General features: G+C 29.7%; 1 protein-coding gene across 1 annotated transcript; it reads right to left on the bottom strand.

Moving 5' to 3' along the window:
* Window positions 1–10,693: 10,693 nt before the first annotated feature.
* Window positions 10,694–19,581, bottom strand: LOC129915782 (modular serine protease-like). The gene is made up of 7 exons (XM_055995458.1): window positions 19,307–19,581; window positions 18,862–19,138; window positions 16,594–16,887; window positions 16,297–16,532; window positions 15,835–16,215; window positions 11,331–11,478; window positions 10,694–11,256 (listed from the first exon to the last, which is right to left on the bottom strand). Exons 1-7 carry the CDS (start codon window positions 19,371–19,373, stop codon window positions 10,746–10,748), a joined length of 1,914 nt encoding a protein of 637 aa, XP_055851433.1. The 5' UTR covers window positions 19,374–19,581; the 3' UTR covers window positions 10,694–10,745.
* Window positions 19,582–19,609: the final 28 nt, after the last annotated feature.

Below are 19,609 nucleotides of genomic sequence, written 5' to 3'. Positions count from 1 at the left end.
TAAGAAGTCTATTTACACCTAAATCTATGAATTAAAAATGGAAACGTTTTAGCTAGGGAATACATTTTTATTTAATTAAAAGAGTTGAGCAGCGAACTTTTTTTTTAGGATTATATTTTATTATTATTTTTTTCTCTTCTTTAAGTAAATTTTAATTTATGTAAATTAGAACTAACAATAGCATAGATATTAAAACATTATAATTTGAATATTCAAACAAAAAAGAAAATAACAAAATAAAGAAACAAAACTTTTTATTCAGTGTCAATTTCTGAGGTATAACTTAAGTCGCCCGTGTTAAATTCTAGGGGAAAACTAAGATCTGTATCTATAATTTTTTGATAAATATTGATATATATCTCGATCATAATTTAATATATGTGAACATTTTGACCAGAAATTTGACAACTGCTAAGAATGTTTGCATTTTTATAGGCTTTATTCCCATCATTTTTGATTAAACCGGTAAAATGTTATAATAAATATTGGTTTAAGGAGCATTTTTTTTTTTTTTTTTTTTTAATGATGTTATCACTTACGCAAGTATGGCTTTAGTTATATTCAGATAAGAATTCAGCCATTATTCGTTAGCGCTCATGAACCGATTGAGGCTTCTAGAAGACTGCTTCCACTTCTACTTAACCTTGAGGCAATTAAATTTAGTAACTTCCTGTATTTGAGCTTCTTACTCTTCTGTTGACTCTTCTAAGCCAAGAAGTTATCAAAATTTTCTTGTTCTCGCACTATCCAGCAAAGTTTTTGAATTTTGGCCATTTTTTATATAGGGGGTTGATGGTTGAACCTAAAAAACGCTATTTTAAGCACTTGGCGCAAAATTCCCGCAAAATTTTTTTCTTGAATCATTTAGAGGACACTTTCCTGAGTATAAAACCATAAAAACCCCAGAGAGCCTTTTAGGTGTAAAACAAAAATCTAACTCAAAGTAAAAAATAAAAACTTTTCTACCAACACTTGGAAAATTACGAATAAAAACACACACAAAAACAAAAATTTGTTTGTAGTTAAATATTAATTTATATATACCTTGATGAGTGTTTCCATTATTAAATTAATTTTGTATCCCCTAAAAAATTTTGGGTGTAATACAAATTACAACCTGATTTTTTAGCACGAAAAAAAATTCAACTAGACAATGTTTGGCGCTCTATAACTTTTGAACTAATTGAACAATGCAAATAATTTTGATGCAATTAGAACCTAAATTTATTTGGGATGACATACCAATCAAAAATTACCGCAGTTATATTTGATTTTTTTAATTTATTGCTATGGGTCGTCCCACTGTGCGACGCACAGTGGTTCCCTTCTATGGAGGAAGTGGAAAAAACCTATAAAAACTGAACGGGTGGACCGATTTGATTGAAATTTGTTATATAAATTAAATAAAACGAATTCTCATCGTGATCTAAAAATTGTGAGTCGTACTTTAAAATTACTCATTTTTTCAAAAGTTGTATTGATTAATACGAGTATATTCATTATTTTTGTTTCCTTTTCTTGTTTTTTTTGTGATTTGAATTTCTCTTATACTTTTAAAACTTAATTAAATTAATTAAAGTTTTGAGAAAGCAAATAACTAAAAAGTTTCAGAATTATTATAGCACCTTACTACTTACTTACTAGGGCTGTAAAAGTAACGACAAAATGAGTACCCGCATGTATACGTTACTTTTGATACTAGTACCCGCATCAATAATATCGTTACTCGTTACTTTCGTATGTTTCGCATTTTTCGCATATTTCGTATGTTTCGTGTGTTTCGCTTGTTTTGTTACTTTCGTTACTTTCGCATGCTTCGTGTATTTCGTACATTTCGTATATTTTATGTATTTGATACGTTTCGCATGTTTGGTATTTTAAGTATGTTTCGTACATTGGTATAAGGGTGTAAAAATTTTTTTTTTGAAAAAACAAATAACAATTTCTATAATCTAAGCTACATTTTAAGGTCATAAACATTAAAATTGGTTGCGGCATTCTCATGTAATAAGAGTTTAAAGGTAGCTATATTGAATTTTTTTCGTTTTTTTTTTTTAATCAAACGTGGAAACTTTTTTGATTTTTTTCCAAATTTTTAGGCAAAACTTTGTTAATTTTGTGTTTTTATTCTTTCAGTAATCTTATCACAATTCTTTAGAGACCTTTATTTCAAAAGTGCAACGCGCAGATCTCGAAATATTAACACTTCAATACAACCATGTCGAATAATTTTTCATTTATTTTTTCTATTGAGAGTGATTTTCAAACCTCGTTTTCTCTGCTCTTTTGTGTTGAAAATTTTGCACCGAAAATAAACTAATTTTTTGAAAAACCAAAAAACTTTTGTACATTCTTAAGCTAAATATCAATACCATTAACACCAAGGCCATAAACAGATTGGTTGCGTCGTGGATATGCATATTTCGGCCAAATAAAGAAAATACAAAAACGTCTCTTTTGATATTTCTGTATAAATTATCGATAACACAATGATTATTGAACCTTGGCACTACTGTTTTAATCGAGACAAAAGTAAACTCCAGATAATTCTACAGTTAACATTCTGACTATGGTTACGATACCGACACGAGATGGGAAATGCGACAAATTGAGTGTATCACTTCATTTCGTATCGTTTCGTATGTTTCGTTACTTCAGTACCCAGTAACGAAACATACGAGTAACGATACTGTTTAGAAAGTAACGTTTCGTTACTCGTTACTGAAGTGAATACCCGCATTTTAGTAACGAATACATACGATTTGCTACAGCTCTATTACTTACTAGCCCAAAAAATTGTGATTTTTTTTAGTGATTTTCGATAGGCTGTATCTCAGTAAAAAATGATCGTATCATTACAAAACAAAAAGCATGTGAAAGCTACATTCGTCTAGTTTTAGGATTTAAAAACTGAATATTTTATTTCTGATGGTAAAATAACTAGATCTGGAACTATTCAAATACAAAAATTTTCCAAATTTTCTCTAAAAAAATTGGGAACATTTTTTGCGAAAAAATGATTATCATTTTTAGAAAGGCTATTTATTTGGCTTTAAGGCTTGGCCACACTGGAGGGTATGCGGTAGCGGTACGGGTAGCGGTGAGGGTACTTGTATGAAAAAAATTCCAAACTGGCACATCAACGTTCAGGTGTGGAATTTTTTTAGTACAAATATCGTTACCGCTATCCGCATACCCTCCGGTGTGGCCAAGCCTTTAAAATTCTTTTTGTTTCAAACTTCTACAATTTTTTTTAGAATGCAAACCAAAAACCATAGTTTTGACTTTGACTATCAATATCTCAACAACGGATCACCTTACAGAGAATTTAAGGATATATATTTGAAAACTTCATTTAATTCTCTACAAATAAATTAAGTTTACTTTGTTAAAAAAAATGTTTTCTTACATTTGAGATCATTTTAGAAAAGCTATCAAAATAGGCCTTTTAACGGTTTCTGAGAAAATGTGCCGCTATTTTATAACTATGGTTAATTACACTGTGATAGTTCGATTTTGCAACAGAAGCGAGACACATCGATTCTAGTTAATTCGAGTATGCTGAATTCAGTGGTGGCAACCGTTTTGAAAGTTTGGCTCAAGTTTTCGAGATATTTCGAAAATAAAATCTTAGGTTGGGACTATTAAAATACTGATAATTTCGAATAATTAAGTTTTTTTAAACAGTTTTTAGTTTAGAGAAAAGCTATTCCTGTATATAGCTATATGTTTAACACTATTCCAACCTAGATTGTGATGTTTCGGTCGCTTAAAAAACATTTTATAAACAAAAACTTCACTTTTTCATGTTTTTTTTATTTTGTTGACTTTCAAAGCCTTTAATATGGAGGCAATTTGAGTTTAACATTGATTCGGGATATTTTATATTATTTAAATATCATATCATTCCAAAAATGAATAAAATACTGCAAATCTGAAAAAGTTCACTAGTGAAAATCAGCCTACTAAGCTACGGAAATGTATCAAAACCTGAACTTAAGATTAAATTAAGATAGTTTTTGGATTTTCAGCTTAAGCTTAAGATATATCAGAACATGGTATAAGAAGAGAAGGTATGATCATTAGAAAAAACTCAGTATTGAGAACTGTCAAAACTTATGGCTACTTAAGGTTTTGACAGCCCAGCCCATTGAAATTTTTGTTGTAAACAAATTTGTCTTGGAAATTGTTGTTGCTTTTGACTTTGCCAAATGCCAAACGTCAAAACCTTATTACCCCATTTTGTAAGATGGCGGCTCTAATGATCATACCTTGTCTTCTTATACCATGATATCAGAAAATAAATTAATGAATTAAACAGTTTTTGGAAAAACAAAAAACGTTCTTATATACTTACATCATGTCGGGTTAAAAGCAGTCAAAATAACGGTTTTTCCCTTTTATAACTGTAATATTTAAAAAAAAGGAAGCCAAATAAATATGTATGGCTTCGGATTCGAGTTCAGCACCCCTTTCACCTTCAGAAAAGTATATTTTGGTTCTTGTGGCAAAAAAAAAGTTTAATTTTGCTTACCAGTGTTATTTAATACATTTCCGTAGCTTAATAGACTAATTTTCACTAGTGAACTTTTTCAGGTTTGCAGTATTTTATTCATTTTTGGAATGATATGCTATTTAAATAATATAAAATATCCCGAATCAATGTTAAACTCAAATTGCCTCCATATTAAAGGCTTTGAAAGTCAACAAAATAAAAAAAAAACATGAAAAAGTGAAGTTTTTGTTTATAAAATGTTTGTAAGCGACCGAAACATCACAATCTAGGTTGGAATAGTGTTAAACATATAGCTATATACAGGAATAGCTTTTCTCTAAACTAAAAACTGTTTAAAAAAACTTAATTATTCGAAATTATCAGTATTTTAATAGTCCCGACCTAAGATTTTATTTTCGAAATTTCTCGAAAACTTGAGCCAAACTTTCAAAACGGTTGCTACTACTGAATTCAGCATACTCGAATTAACTAGAATCGATGTGTCTCCGCTCTGTTGCAAAAAAAAAGTTCTAAAAACTATCACAGTGTTATGAGCAAAATTAAATTCGTTTGAGTTTATTTCAACATTTTATTAAAACATACCGTTTAAATTTTAGATAAACCAAAGAAAATTAAAAGTTTTCAAAAAAAAGTTAAATTTATACCTTTTTTTGAAAATTTTTGATTTTTCTTTATTTTTTGGTTTATCAGTGATGGCTACATAGACCTCTTATAATGTAAACCACTTCATTTTACAAAAAAAAGCCGTTAAATTAGAAACGGTAATACCAGAAGCCAATTTCAAGTGCTGTTTGAGTGAAACGCATTGCTACACTGAAGAAGCTCTTACAGGAGAATGGGTCAATATGGGTCATTTGTTTTAACACCATAAATAGTATATATCATTAGCTATAAATTAATACTAAAATGAACGTGGAGCATCGTGGAGCTTTTTTTTATAGGCCGACAAAGAGTAAAAACTATTCGCTCTAGAGGTTTCTTCATATAATATTCTGGTTTTTCTGATTCAAAAGCAAATTCAATGTAAATGTAGACTTAAAGACAAATATACCATTAACAACACTACATACTTTTTTTTTTTTAAAAAAAAGCTCAATTCTAAAAAAAAAATTCATCAAAAGTTGCAGAAAAAAAGAACGAAATTTCCAAAATTTTAAAGAATCTAGTTTGAGCTAAGTATACTCGGGACCCAGGCTATGCAAAAAATTAAAATTGATTGCATTCTGTATTTAAATATATTTTTAATCAAAAAACCAAATCAAAAAAATTGAAAAAACTGTTTCACTTTTTTGGGTTTTTTCCATCTGGGAACCACTGTGCGACGTTGTGTCATACCGATCCTTTTCATATTGGGTTTTTTTATTTATATTATGTGACAATCATTTTTTATAGACAGAGATTTATGTGTCGTTTAAGATTGTCGCTATCTACTTTTTAGTATCACTTTGCTTAGTATAATAATGTATAGAGATAAGCTAGGTGTAAGAAACTTAGTAATAGAACCTATTTAAATGCTGGTTTTTTGAGTTATATTATAACATTCTCCGCAAAAAATAAATAGGTATAAAGTAAGCGGATGAAATCTGAAATGATTAAAACCAATAGGTTTGGCTGACGTCCAAATTTGTAGCTTTTTAAATGCTTTTCAATTTCACAAACCTCGTTTTTATAGCCTCCACAGTTTGCTTTGCATTGTGAAATTCAAATATAAGTTTTAAAAAAAGGTCTATGTATCTTTCAATGAAGACTAATTTTTTGAAAATCATTATTAGATATAGTCTATTTAATAGACCGGAGCTCCAGAGCAAAAATAGAACAAATTCGTTCAAGAGTTTTTATTGCTGCTTATGATTCCTTGGCATAAAAGAATACTCGAGCCAAAAGTGCTACTAAATCCATTGGTGCATTTCTGAGAAAATGGCAACACTGGTCGGTTTTCAGTTTTTTCGATTTAGCTCGAAAACCAAGCCTAGCTTCGAAATGGTTCAAAGACACTTTTCATAGCAAATTAAATTTTCTGTCAAGTTAAGATGGTTAAAAAATTTTAAAAATTATTTTTGACTAAAATTCTAACTTAAAATCAAAAAAAAAAAAGTGAAAAAATTGACGATTTTATTTTTTTTTTTTTTTACTAAATCAAGGGGCATTTTGTGTATTTAGCGTCCAAACTTTGAACTAATGAAATAAAGTAGAGGTAAAATCCTTTGAAAATATGCAATTTTTAATTTTTTTTGTCAAGGAACAACATAAATGTATCTATTCAAAAATTAGCACTTTTTCTAAATTTTTGACTCTTTTAGTTAAAAGCAAGTTTTTAAAACTCGATAAAATCGAATTAATTGGTAACTTTTAGACTTTTAAAGTAAACATACTACGAGGGATTGATTTAATATAAACTAAATATGATAAACAAAAAAAATTATTTTGCATCGTTATGGCCTTGTGTGCAAATTTTTGTATGTGCATTTTTATAAATATGGATCGAATGGATGGACGGAGAGCCATTAGCTTTGGTCTATTGCATAGAGGAACATTTACTACAAACTCTTTTACTGTTTTCAATGGCCTGAAAAACAATTCTTGTAAAATCAGCTACCAACGAAAAGTTTGCCTTGAAAAACGAAAAAATACTCAAACAACTCGTGTAAACAAAATATCCCAGGCAAATTAGTAAATCAAATTGCATTTTTCGCGGGACAAATTTTTTTCATGGAACGTGTTTGGTCCTTTTCGTAAAAGTGAATTTTTTGGGATGATAGGACATCGGGAACAGCCGCCATCTTGAAAAAGAGGTCGTTGCCGTTTTTATTTCATACCTAAATTTTTACTCATTTAAAACAAAAATGTCCAAGGACAGACTTATTCAAAATGAAATTATCTAAAAAATGATATACAAATGAATTCCGTGAGTTACTTAAATTCAATTTTATAGTCGGTCAAATTCCGGGTTCTTCCCGCAAGGTTAGGACAATATGACATTTTTTTCAAATATCTGAAGAGCTTTTAATTTGTTTGGGATTTTCTTCAAGAATGAATTATAGCACTTTTAATTATCTATAAAAAGAGCCCTTTATTGTTTGTGTAACTATCACATTGCAGAAGCAACCAAACGTCGAAGTCATAATATACGATTTTTTAACTGAGCATATTTGGGATTTCAAAAATTCAAATAAACAAACAAAAAATTAAACACAATAGTTTCGAAAACATAACGGCTTACACAGCCTATATCTTCAGTCATACTTATCGCTGAGCTTGAGGTGTTCAAGCTTAGGAAAAATGACAGAGCATCAGTTATTTAGAATTTAAAATAGTGTCACTTTAGCTTATTCACATTAATTGGAAAACTCAATTTATTTAACCCCTCGAAAACCATATAAAGCTTAACATTAAAGATTCCAAACTTTGAATTCGATATTTAGACGCATATAGTTAAAAAAGTGTTTACTTATATTTGGTTATACCTCCACTTCCAAAATTTGCTCGGCCTAATAGAAGTAAACTTGCTATTTTCTCACTTTTAACTAGTACAATGTGAACTTCGTCGTTAGATTGCTTATACATTATGATGGTTACGGTTACGATAAAAGGCTCATTTTATAGATAATTAAAAGTGTTATAATTCATTTTTGAAGAAAATCCCAAACAAATCAAAAGTTCTTTAGATATTTGAAAAAATGTCATATTGTCCTAACCTTGCGAGAAGAACCCTGACTTTGACCGACTATAAAATTGAATTTAACTAACTCACGGAATCCATTTGTATATCATTTTTTAGATAATTTTATTGTGAATAAGTCTGTCCTTGGACATTTTTGGTTTACATGAGTAAAAATGAAGTTATGAAACGTTACCGACCTCTTTACCAAGATGGCGCCTGTTCCCGATGTCTTATAATCCCAAAAAAATCACTTTTACGATAAGGACATACATAAGGACATACATAAGGATATACAAATTTGTCCCTCGAAAAATGAAATTTGATTTAGGTACTAATTTGCCTGGGCTATTTTGTTTAAAACTCATTTGAGTATTTTTTCATTTTTCAAAACAAACTTTTTGTTGGTCGCTGGTTTTACAAGAATTTTTTTTTCAGGCCATTGAAAACAGTAAAGGAGTTGGTATTAAATGTTCCTCTATGAAATAGACCAAAGCTAATGGCTCTCCGTCCATCCATTCAATCCATATTTATAAAAATGCACTTACAAAAAATTGCACACTAGGCCATAAATAACGATGCAAATAAATTTTTTTGTTTATCATATTTAAGCCGTGTTTTATTGGTAACTCAGTACTTAGCTCAGTAAAATTTCACACGGGAAACAACAACAAAAGATTGCTAAGGATAAACAAAAGTTTTTTATTTTTTATTTTAAAGAGATAATTTTTTTCTAAACTTATACATTTTTGACCCTTCAACAATAAGGATTATTAATAAATAAATAAAAGCAATCAATTGTTGTTGCTTACAGCATAAACTGTTTACTCAGTAAAATACTGAGTACCAATAAAACACGGCTTTAGTTAGTTTATATTAAATCAATCCCTCGAAGTATGTTTAGTTTAAAAGTCTAAAAAATACCAATTAATACGATTTTATCGAGTTTTAAAAACTTGCTTTTAACTAAAAAAGACAAAAGTTCAGAATAAGTGCTAATTTGCTAAATTAAAAATTACATATTATAAAAGGATTTTACCTCTACTTTATTTCATAAGTACAAAGTTACATAAAAAAATAAAATCGTCAATTTTTTAACTTTTCTTTATTTGATTTTAGGTTAGAATTTTAGTCAAAAATAATTTTATAAATTTTTTAACCATCTTAACTTGACAGAAAATTAATTTGCTATGAAAAGTGTCTTAAAACCATTTCAAAGTTAGGCTTGTTTTTTAAGTTAAATCAAAAAAACTGAAAACCGACCAGTGTTGCCGTTTTCTCAGAAATGCACCAATGGATTAATTAGCACTTTTGGCTGGAGTATTCTTTTATGCCAAGAAATCATAATCAGCAATAAAACCTCTTGAACGAATTTGTTCTATTTTTGCTCTGGAGCTCCGGTCTATTAAATAGACTATTAAACATTTTTTTTTGTCAATTTTTTTCAATATTTTCTGAAATAAAAGTGTTGTTTTCTACACAGTTTTAAATAAAATGTTTTAATCTAAATAACTGCATTCCAAACTTTTCAAAAATCAAAAATTTTTTTGTAACATTTTTGATTGAAAAATTTCAAATTTAATTCATCAAAATTCCAAAAATTTATATTTTACAAAAAAAAAATTTAAAATAGATAAAAAACATTATAAAGTTGATCACGTTTTGTTAAAATCCAACAATTTTTGTAAAAGATAAAAAAAAAATAAAACAAAAAATTGTATTTTTGCGTTTTTCTCAATATTTTTGAGGTTTAAAAAAAAATGAGTTGATTACATGTTGTAAGTCTTTATATTATCTACAATTACTTTGGTATACCCAATTTTCATGATTTTGTCTTGGTTTTATTAAATTAAGGACTCACTTCAAGGAAATTGCAAAGTGTTTACATTTAATCTATTTTTTAAGTTTATTTTTTATCAGTTCCAGTTTGAAAAATACTCTTTCAGCTGCGGCATTGCTATAAGGAGTTTTCAAAAATAATTAATTCTGCACCATTTATACAAAACTCGATAGAATGCCAAAATTCTTCTACGTCATGAATTTCAAAAAATTTGTCCGCAGATCCAACCTTTATTCCTCAATAACTTTCTCGGAACTCAATTCTATTAAATTCTGGAAATCAGAAACCATGAATTTAAATAAAAATATCCCTCGTTTTAAGTTCAGCTTTGTAAACTTTGTACACGTTTTTAAAAACAATAATAGAGCAAGTTTTTAAAATTCTAAAAAAAAGTCGCACCTAGTCTGTCTATCTTTATATGGAACTACATCCTAAACAGATGAGTTTACTCACATCACAAGCTTGGTATGAAATAGTTTTCGGAGTTTGTACAGAGGGTTTTTGGAATAAATTTTGTAGGAACAAAAATAACTCTATTTCTTCTTTTACTTACCAAGACTAAAATTTTCTGTTTTGAAAAATATTATGGGTGTTTCTTCTCATAGTTTAAGGCCTAAAAACAATCTCAGTAATAAAATTAAATTTTAAAAAACAAACAACATTTTTATCTTATATTTATTTTTTCTTAAATTAGATAATCAGTACATTTTTTTTGAAAATAGTTTTGGTTTTTATTTCGGGCGATTTGTGTTCATCCGCGACGTAATAAGACTTTCGTAATATTGAATATTTGTATATGTTACAAATTGATAATCCGAACATTTATTATATTGTGGCACTCCGCCACTAACAACGCCCCACAAATAACTAACATATCTTCCTCTTATAACTTTTCTCTCTATAAAACCACCTCCACTATCACCTTGGCACACAACCGAACCCGATGTATTGATAACACAAAATTTATCATTTGGCACAGCATTGGCCAATTCAGCTCCAACTGCTGCTCTACAGTCTGAATAACTACTCGATGGAACATCAATAGTTTTGAGTGTATCACTTTGACCTCCACTGTTATCTATTCCCCAGCCTGGAATTCTGCCATAAACATTGCTTGGTATAGATTTAGCTGCTCCTTGTTGCCAATCAATGCAAACAGGTGCAATAAATGGACTAAATTGAAGAAACTCTGTTAATACTAGAACAGCTATGTCACTTTTGTAGTTTTCAAGATCTCCAAAGCTAAAAATATAAAAATAAAAAATTGTATTTAAACAATTAAAATATTTTATTTTTATAATTATTATTTAACTTACTCATTAGGAATAGCAATTTCCGATATATTTCTGAATACTGCATTGGTTTCTGTTTTGTAATAATCACGATAGTATTTTCCAGCTCCGACAACGTAAAATGATTTATCAAAAGCCTTTTGATTAGCGTAGTCCCAAAAACAGTGAGCAGCTATGCGATAAAAAAATTATTAATTAAAATTTATAGTACACAGTAGGCTGTAAAATTTATCAAGATTTCTAGTATCTAAATAATGTAATTATTTAATAAAATGTATCGAGGTAATTCAAAAATCTATGAAAACTCTCTTATAAATTTCAATTACAAATAAACCTCATTTCTTTAAAAAATTCACTGCTTAGTTGAGGACCAAATGTAGAAATGAAATGCAAAGGGCTATCAGAAGTGCAGTCACTGATTTGATGAGTTTTACTAGGTGACCAAATCCAATCTATTGGTTCTATGAAAATTGTATGCGAGTGCAGGGATAAAGCCTATGAAAAATTGTTGTTTGCAAATACGAAATTTCTATGAGCAAGTTATGTTACCCGCAGCCACAAGGGACACAAGGAAAAGACTTAGTTTCCCAGGAAATTTCCAATGTTGGTTTCTCTTAAAATTTTAAAGTTTTGTCGACTATCTGTTTCTTTTCAATAGAAATTTTGTATATACGATAAGAAAATATTTATGTAAAAAACTCGATACATTTTCTTTAAAAAAAGAGAACAAGGTGGGGGCCACCTATAGCTTTTCCCCAGGGCCTCGGGAGCTCAACGTACGCCTCTGGCAGTAGAAGATGCTGGAACCCAAAGAAATAAACGAAATAATTGCAGGCGGTGCTGCTGTACAGCACTTCAATGACGTGTAGTACCAGAAAAGATGCGTGCGTTAAAAATTAATTATTGAATGAAAAAGCTCAAAATAGGGGTGATTATTCTAATTTTCATTAAAAATTTTCAGGTTTTTATCATTTTTATTTCTGCTGTTTTGTCAAAGGTCACAAAAATAAGGAAAAAAAAATGAGATATAAATCCAAAAATTTTCATCTCAGAAATATCCCAGGATAAATATTTAACCCAATTCACACACGGCCTAAGAACTTCTACTCTGAAACGGATTGAAACAGGTTCCACGTGGGAATGTGAACACCTAATAATATGGGTCATTTCAAAGTATTGGCTTGAAAAAGATAGGCACACATAGCGACCATACCTATACGTTAACGAAACGAACGTTTGCCATATAGACCAGTGCCAACCCGGTTTTCAGAAGGCAAAAGTTGAACAAATTATTAACAGCATAAGGGTGGTGGGAAAATTTAGGATAAATGGTATATAAAAGGGGAAAAATAAATTGCCCACAAAAAAATTGGGTTAAAGGGGGTGGGTGGGCGAAAAAGTGGGGTGGGTTTCAAAAATCATGGTGTTTTACGATTTCTGTTAAAATTAGACGTCCTATCGAAAAAAGACAAATGCAAAAGTTGTAGGTAGTATAAATGTCTACAACTTTTACTCGAACAATTTTTTTCTATAACCTCAAAAAAAACCTATAACCTTGAAAAAAATGCAAAAATACGATTTTTTGGTTTTTTATTTTTATCTTTTACAAAAATAGTTGGATTTTAACAAAACTTGGTTAAAAATAAGCATTTGCCTTTTTTCGATAGGACGTCTAATTTTGACAGAAATCCTAAAAGACCATGAATTTTCACACCCAGCCCACTTTTTCGCCCACCCACCAACATAAGTGGCAAATTTTTTGAAACCACTTTTATAACTGTTTTGCATTGCTTATGGGTAGACCTAGCGTTGAGCAGTGTTGCCACAAGCTGAAATGAAAAGTCGCTAGGCCAACCCCTAAAAGTCGCTAGATTATGCGAAATTCTGGAGACAAAAAGTCGCTAGAAGTCGCTAGAAAAAAATTGTAAAATAAAGCTCAACAAAAATTTATTTTTAAATAACTTAATTTTTTTTTCAAAAATTCAAAGTTATTTAACAAACAAACTTAGGGCTAGAGACAAAAAACAAATAAAGGTAAAACAAAAAAAATTCAGTCTCATTGTTAATAGGTATTTAGATATCTAGATAATTCTTAAATCTTTTGGAATAAAATACTTAGTATTACACATACAAATATCACTATCGATTTCTTCAATATTCTCAGTTGCAAGAACAACAGAATTATTTTTAAATACATTTGTTTTTAAAACGATTTCTGGTAGTTTATAGGTATGACAGTTTTTGTTAAGTAATTTAAGCTGATTTCGAATAAGAATAATAGAATTTAAATTTTTTGTTGACAATTTATTTCTGATTTTATTTTTCACAAGGTTCATCGTACTAAAAATGCGCTCAACTTCAGCATTAGAATGGGGAAGTGACATCACAGTTCCAGCTAGCTCAAATAATTCTTGATAAGTATTGACATCGTCTTCATCTTTGTACTTTGAAACTTCTCCCAAAAATTTAAAACTATCATGCAGTTCTTTCCATTGCACAAAATAAATATTTGTCCACTGCTTTAAGATCTCAGATCTCAGAAATGATTGGCTTCAAAAGTCGCTAGAAAAGTCGCTAGAAATAATCTAGCGACATCAAAATATTTTTTGTCGCGGAAGAAGTTGAAATGTCGCTAGATCTAGCGACAAAGTCGCTAGAATGGCATCCCTGGCGTTGAGAGCAAAACCAACATGATTTGATATTTGGATCATATAAAATTTCGAGGTTAAAATACGCATTGAGTGCTAAAACAACATATCGCTTCTGCCAATTTTGAAATTGAGCGTTAAAACACCTTAAGTACTTCATATTAATTTGTTTTTTTTTACATTCAACGCTGGAAAAACGAAGTAAGTAAACTATTGTTTCTTACAGTTTTTCGATGATTTAGTGTCAGTCAGTTGTTCGCGGTCATTCGAATGGAATTGCATCTTTCAAAATGTTCTTGTTTATAAATAAAATTGGTATCAAATGAAAAAAAATATATCTTAGGAAAAAGTTTTACTATGAATTTTCACTGCATTTGGATTAAGAATGTAAGATATTGCAATATTAGTATTGGTAATGCATCTTGCAATGTGTGAAGGACATATTGAATTTAATTTTTATTTTGAATATAAAATATGATGTTCTGTTATTTTAACTGAGCCATTAGTTTCGAAATTTTGTTCTACAGTTTTCAAGCTATTAATACCAGCAAAGAATTGAAAATGCAAACTAAAAAAAAAAAAAATTCGTAAATCTTGTCTTAAAGGCTTCTAGTTTGGGTTCTATTGGTTTGATATTCAAGATCAAGGTCTTTAAAGTCAGGGAAAATTACAAACCATCATATTTTTCACTTCAAATAAACATTAAAATTACATCAATGAGACAATCAATAAAAAGTGCGAAATGCAAAAATGCATTTTATTCTATTTTGAAGTACCTACGTCACAAGGATAAAACTTTTGCACAATATTAGTAAAACTTAACTACGTCAAAAAATAACAAATTCATTGCTGGCCGTGGAACGTCCACTTTCGCCTTTTTGTTTAATGTTCTTGTTTTTTAATGTATGTATTAATAAAATTGCTGAATTATAATGGTCTTTTATTCGTTTCCATTAAATTTGCTAACACTTTGGATGTAAACAACATTATTTCCAAGTAATTAAGCGGGTTTGACTCCCAACAAAACGTTGGGTGTTAAAACAACATATAAAAAATATTTATTTTTTGTTAAATCTTCTTTGATTTATATTATGATATTTTTTTAAAACTTTTAGTTAGTTTCAACTCTCAACAAGGCCTCTAAACCGAATTTAAAGCTAAAATTGTCAATGCGGCCGCGTCGTCAAAAATACAGAGTTTTTTGTCTCTCCTGAAAAAAAAAATAAAAATGTTCCTTATGTTGTTTTAACAATCACCGATTCAAGTATGGAATGTTGGAAACATGATCAGCTGATCAAACAGGACTTCCTTGTAAAACGATAAAAAAATTAAATATTCTCTCAGTTAATTTAATCTTGGTGCATGAAGGTTGGTTACCATCACCATAGAAATAAATTTTGAAATCTTAACTTCACAAAAGTCGACCAGAATATTTGGTTTTTTTTAAAACTTATCACAAGCCCAAATCTCGGATCCACAAAGTGTTATGATGAGTAAGATAGAAGTGGGTACTACCTTCTAACAATATATTTGTGACGACATTTTTTTTACTAACTGATTTTTTACAATCGGTTTAAAAAAGTCGACTTCACATCGCAGAAGTAAATTTTTGACAAAAGGTACAAACAACAAAAATTAAACTTGTTGGAAAGTAAATAAATTGATTAAAATAAACAAAAATGTAGTCAAAGGAAAAAGAACCGTAATATTTTGGAAAAACTACGTAGGCAAATAAAAAAAGAGACTAAAAGAGGATATTTGGAAAAAAGAGAACAAAAAAAGAATTTTATGAAAAAAGAGAGTGTAAAAAAGATCAAAGTTGAAAAAGAGAACATGTTCTCTTTAAAAGAGATGTTCTGGAAACTCTACCATTATCTTACCTGAAATAACAACTTTAGCACTGATAATAGTAGCGCCACATGCATGCTTAAATCTTCTTCCATCATGAAAGTGATATATTCCAACATGCCATGGGACGTATGTTATATTGGTATCAATGCCATTTACAGAAAATGCAGTAGTTAACAATAGTTCTTGACCACAAACTGGCTCACAACGGAACGGTTCATAATCCCAACCTCCATCGTCTTGGCAAACTAAACTATCCGGAGGATTTATATCTGGTTTTCTGTACTTTTGTTGACAGCTAAGTTTTGCAACAGTTCCAGGTCTGATTCGATCATCACATGCTACAGTTGTATCCTTATAGTAACACTCTGCTCTAAATGTAACACCTTTAAGATTTCGATGTGAACAATATTCTAAAAGAAAAAAAAAAAAAAACAAGGAAAGATTAAAAAAGATGTAACATTTTTGTTTTGAGGTAGGAACTTAATACTTACTGACACAATTAGCATGAAAAGAAGAATACCATCTTGAATTGAAACACAAATTAAATTGAGGTCCTTCTCGAACATAACCCGGAAGACAATTATACACCAATGATGTTTTATCAGGTATATTTTCTCCTGATCTAATAATCTTTGTTGGTTCATTTTCATATTTAAGCACTGAGTTTGGAATATTCGGTGCCATGCATCCTGTCTCTGGTGGTTTTGTGGGCGGTATTTGTGGTGGTCTAACATACAAAATTAAATTTTGTATCATTGAAGTTTACTTAAAGTATGTTTTTTTCTTACCTTTTCGTTGGTTTTGTTGGTTTTGTTAGCCAAGGATTTGTAGGTGTCACGGTCATTGTTTCGCCACAAAGCTTTAATGTTTCATCTGATCCATCCCTGCAATCTGGAATTCCGTTACATTTTTTACCCAATTCAATACATGCACCATATCCGCAACGAAATGCAAATGTTGGACAATTAAATGATGCACATGCTTCTACCGTTTCGTCAGATTGATCCGAACAGTCAGACCGACCATCACACGCGACATCCAGACTGATGCATTGGCCAGAAGTGCATTGAAATTGCTCATCTCTATTAATAAAGAAAATTTATCGTTTTTGAGTTTTGAGGGCATATAATAAACTTAAATGCTTTAAAGTCCGAGAACCGACTGCCAGGTTACTTTGTTTATTATACATATAAGATTAAGATCAAGGTTTGCTGGATTCGAATCCGAAATCATAATTTTTCTATCAAATTGCGTTTTTTTAGATATTCCCGTTATAGAATCTCAATAATCGATTATTCACTTTTTTTCAGAATTTCCATAGTTTACAGTGGTTTCGTTTTAGAAATAAAATTATATTTTTCGAGAGGTTTTGTGTGTTAAACGGAATTTTTTCTATCAAATCGCGTTTTTTAGATTTTCCCGTTATAAAATCTCTATCTCAATAATAGATTATTTGCTACTTTATAATCCCAAACTATGTAGAATTGCTAGAAAAAAAAAAAAAAAAACCCTGAGGGCAGATTTGAAATCAGCGATACCGAAATAGTAAGAACCAGTTGAGAAACTTCATAACACAAAAAAAGTGTAATTTTGTTCTCCAGTTTAATCTACAAGTTTCTCAAAGTCAACTTTTTGATAGTTCATTTAAGAGTTTCATGCGAAAAAGCGTCATTTTCGAAATTTGATACATTTTAAAATCGAAAATAAAAATGCACGACTGGGCCACACGAACTTGCTCTTATGATAACAGTAACTCTAGCGTTTAAGCTTTTATACTGAACAAGATTTTATAATTGGAGGTATCACAGCTGTAACGGACCAAATAAAAAAAAAAAAAATAAAAAATTCAAATCTAGTACCAAAACTTGCGCAGGGTTTAACTATTACGATTTGTCATTAGTTTGGTCGAAAAGTGTTTCGCTTCAAATTGTCATTTGTTCAAGAAAAGTGTTCTCCAATTCAATGGTAGCGTATTTACTTTAACTCGTTATAGCTTCATCTTCATTTTTTGTTACTTGGTTCACTTCAGCTTTTAGCCCTCCAATTAATTAAACATCGTTTTAAATAAAATCTTTTACACAAAACCAAGTTTGTCAAATGAATTCTTCCATAAAAATTTTTAGAAAGCAAATAGAAAATCGTATTTTTGTACATAAAAAATTTTCTAACATTTTTCAAAAAAAATGTTGGTATGCCTTTTTTAAGAAAATATTATTTAACACATGAAAATAAAATTTCATTAAAATTTATCAACCGGTTTACAAAAAGTTTACATATTTAGCCCTGATTTTTCATTCGTCAGACTATCAAAAAATTAAATTTCAATATAAAAAAAAAACTTTTATTCGTAGGAATAAGCCTTAACTGGGGTTTATCTGGATAATAAAAAATTGGCTCTTAAAAAAAAGTTTAAATAGGTACCTACCTATTTTTTTTTTAATCCAAAAATGTGATTTTAAAATTTTTATTTATAACCATTATTTAAACGAGAAATTCATTAATAAAAAAAAACCCTTCTATGGCATATATGTAGGTACCTATAATAATGGTACAAAAAATATTTTTTATTTCAAGAGTTGGATCTTATACTATATTATACACACATAAAAATTTAAATCGAAATCGTTAAAGCCGTTTTTGAATAAAAGTATTTTATCTATTTGGGCCGGACCCACTTTTTTGGTATTCTCCATCATTTTTTGTGTATCGCAAGTAAAAAGTGTCAGAACTTTATTTTAAGGAATTTCAAGACCTACAAGCCTTATATATATACTTTTTTTGATAGCTTCCTCCGACATTTTCGACATTTAATATTGAATAACTTTTTAAATAATAATTTATGTTAAATCTAAAAGTATCTTTTTTAAATTTAATCCTAGCACCCATATTCAATGCGTTGTTAACGGAAGTTTAAGTTAGGAGACTTTTTGTTTTCGAAAGAAATACAAGTGGATAAACCGGCATGATATATCCAGTTTCAGGACAACAACAAAACAAAAATCCACTTAATGCATATTCCACATTCATGTGGATCCCCGTTTTAAATCAAAACTTACCCGCAATTTGATTGTCTTGTATTTAAGTCATCTGGACACAAGGAACTTGCTTCATCTGAATTATCGGCGCATTCCTTGATGCCATTGCATTCAGCTGATCCAGCTACACAAGCGCCATAAGCACATCGAAAAGCAAATGATGGACAACTTTCTTGAATGCACACATCCACTGTTTCATCTGATTTATCTTTACAGTCTATATTCCCATCGCAAAGTTCATCCGAAGCGATACATTGACCAGAATCACAAGCCCATTCGATGTCAGTACAACATGATCCTAGACGCAGTAATCAGTTTTATTATTTTGGGATTTTTATGTTGTTGTTTTTTTTTTTTTTCTCTCTCTTCGTCATTGATATGGAAATTCCAATCAAAGATTAAATTATTATGAATTGAGTCACATTTTAATACAAAAATACTCGTTCTTGATTCAGCGTTTACTTACCGTAACTCACCAAATTAACTATGACTACTATTAATAGAATAAGTTTATAATAATTATTTGTTGGCATTTTAAGTTTTGTAATCCATTCTTAATATTTATAAATACTATTTAAAATTACAAACACGCAAAAATTAATAAAATGAAATTTGTAATCTTGACCAGCAGCACACAGATAACAAAATATATAAAACAAAAGAAACCGAGCTGAATACACCGCTTGATCTTGAGACTGACTGGATGAATATAATCTTGTTTTGTATTTAACAGATTTGTGATTTGTGTTCTCTTTCTTGGCGAATCTTA

Source organism: Episyrphus balteatus, chromosome 3 (genome assembly GCF_945859705.1).
Source record: "Episyrphus balteatus chromosome 3, idEpiBalt1.1, whole genome shotgun sequence".
NCBI lineage: Eukaryota > Metazoa > Arthropoda > Insecta > Diptera > Syrphidae > Episyrphus > Episyrphus balteatus.
This window is presented reverse-complemented; position numbering and strand designations above follow the sequence as displayed.

Bases quoted from the DNA above. Each gene is read 5' to 3' on its own strand.
- LOC129915782 (XM_055995458.1), bottom strand. From the start codon at position 19,373: ATGCCAACAAATAATTATTATAAACTTATTCTATTAATAGTAGTCATA. The intron at 19,139-19,306 runs GTAAGTAAACGC...TACTGCGTCTAG, and splicing joins AGTTAATTTGGTGAGTTACG to GATCATGTTGTACTGACATC. The intron at 16,888-18,861 runs GTAAGTTTTGAT...CTTTATTAATAG, and splicing joins ACAAGACAATCAAATTGCGG to AGATGAGCAATTTCAATGCA.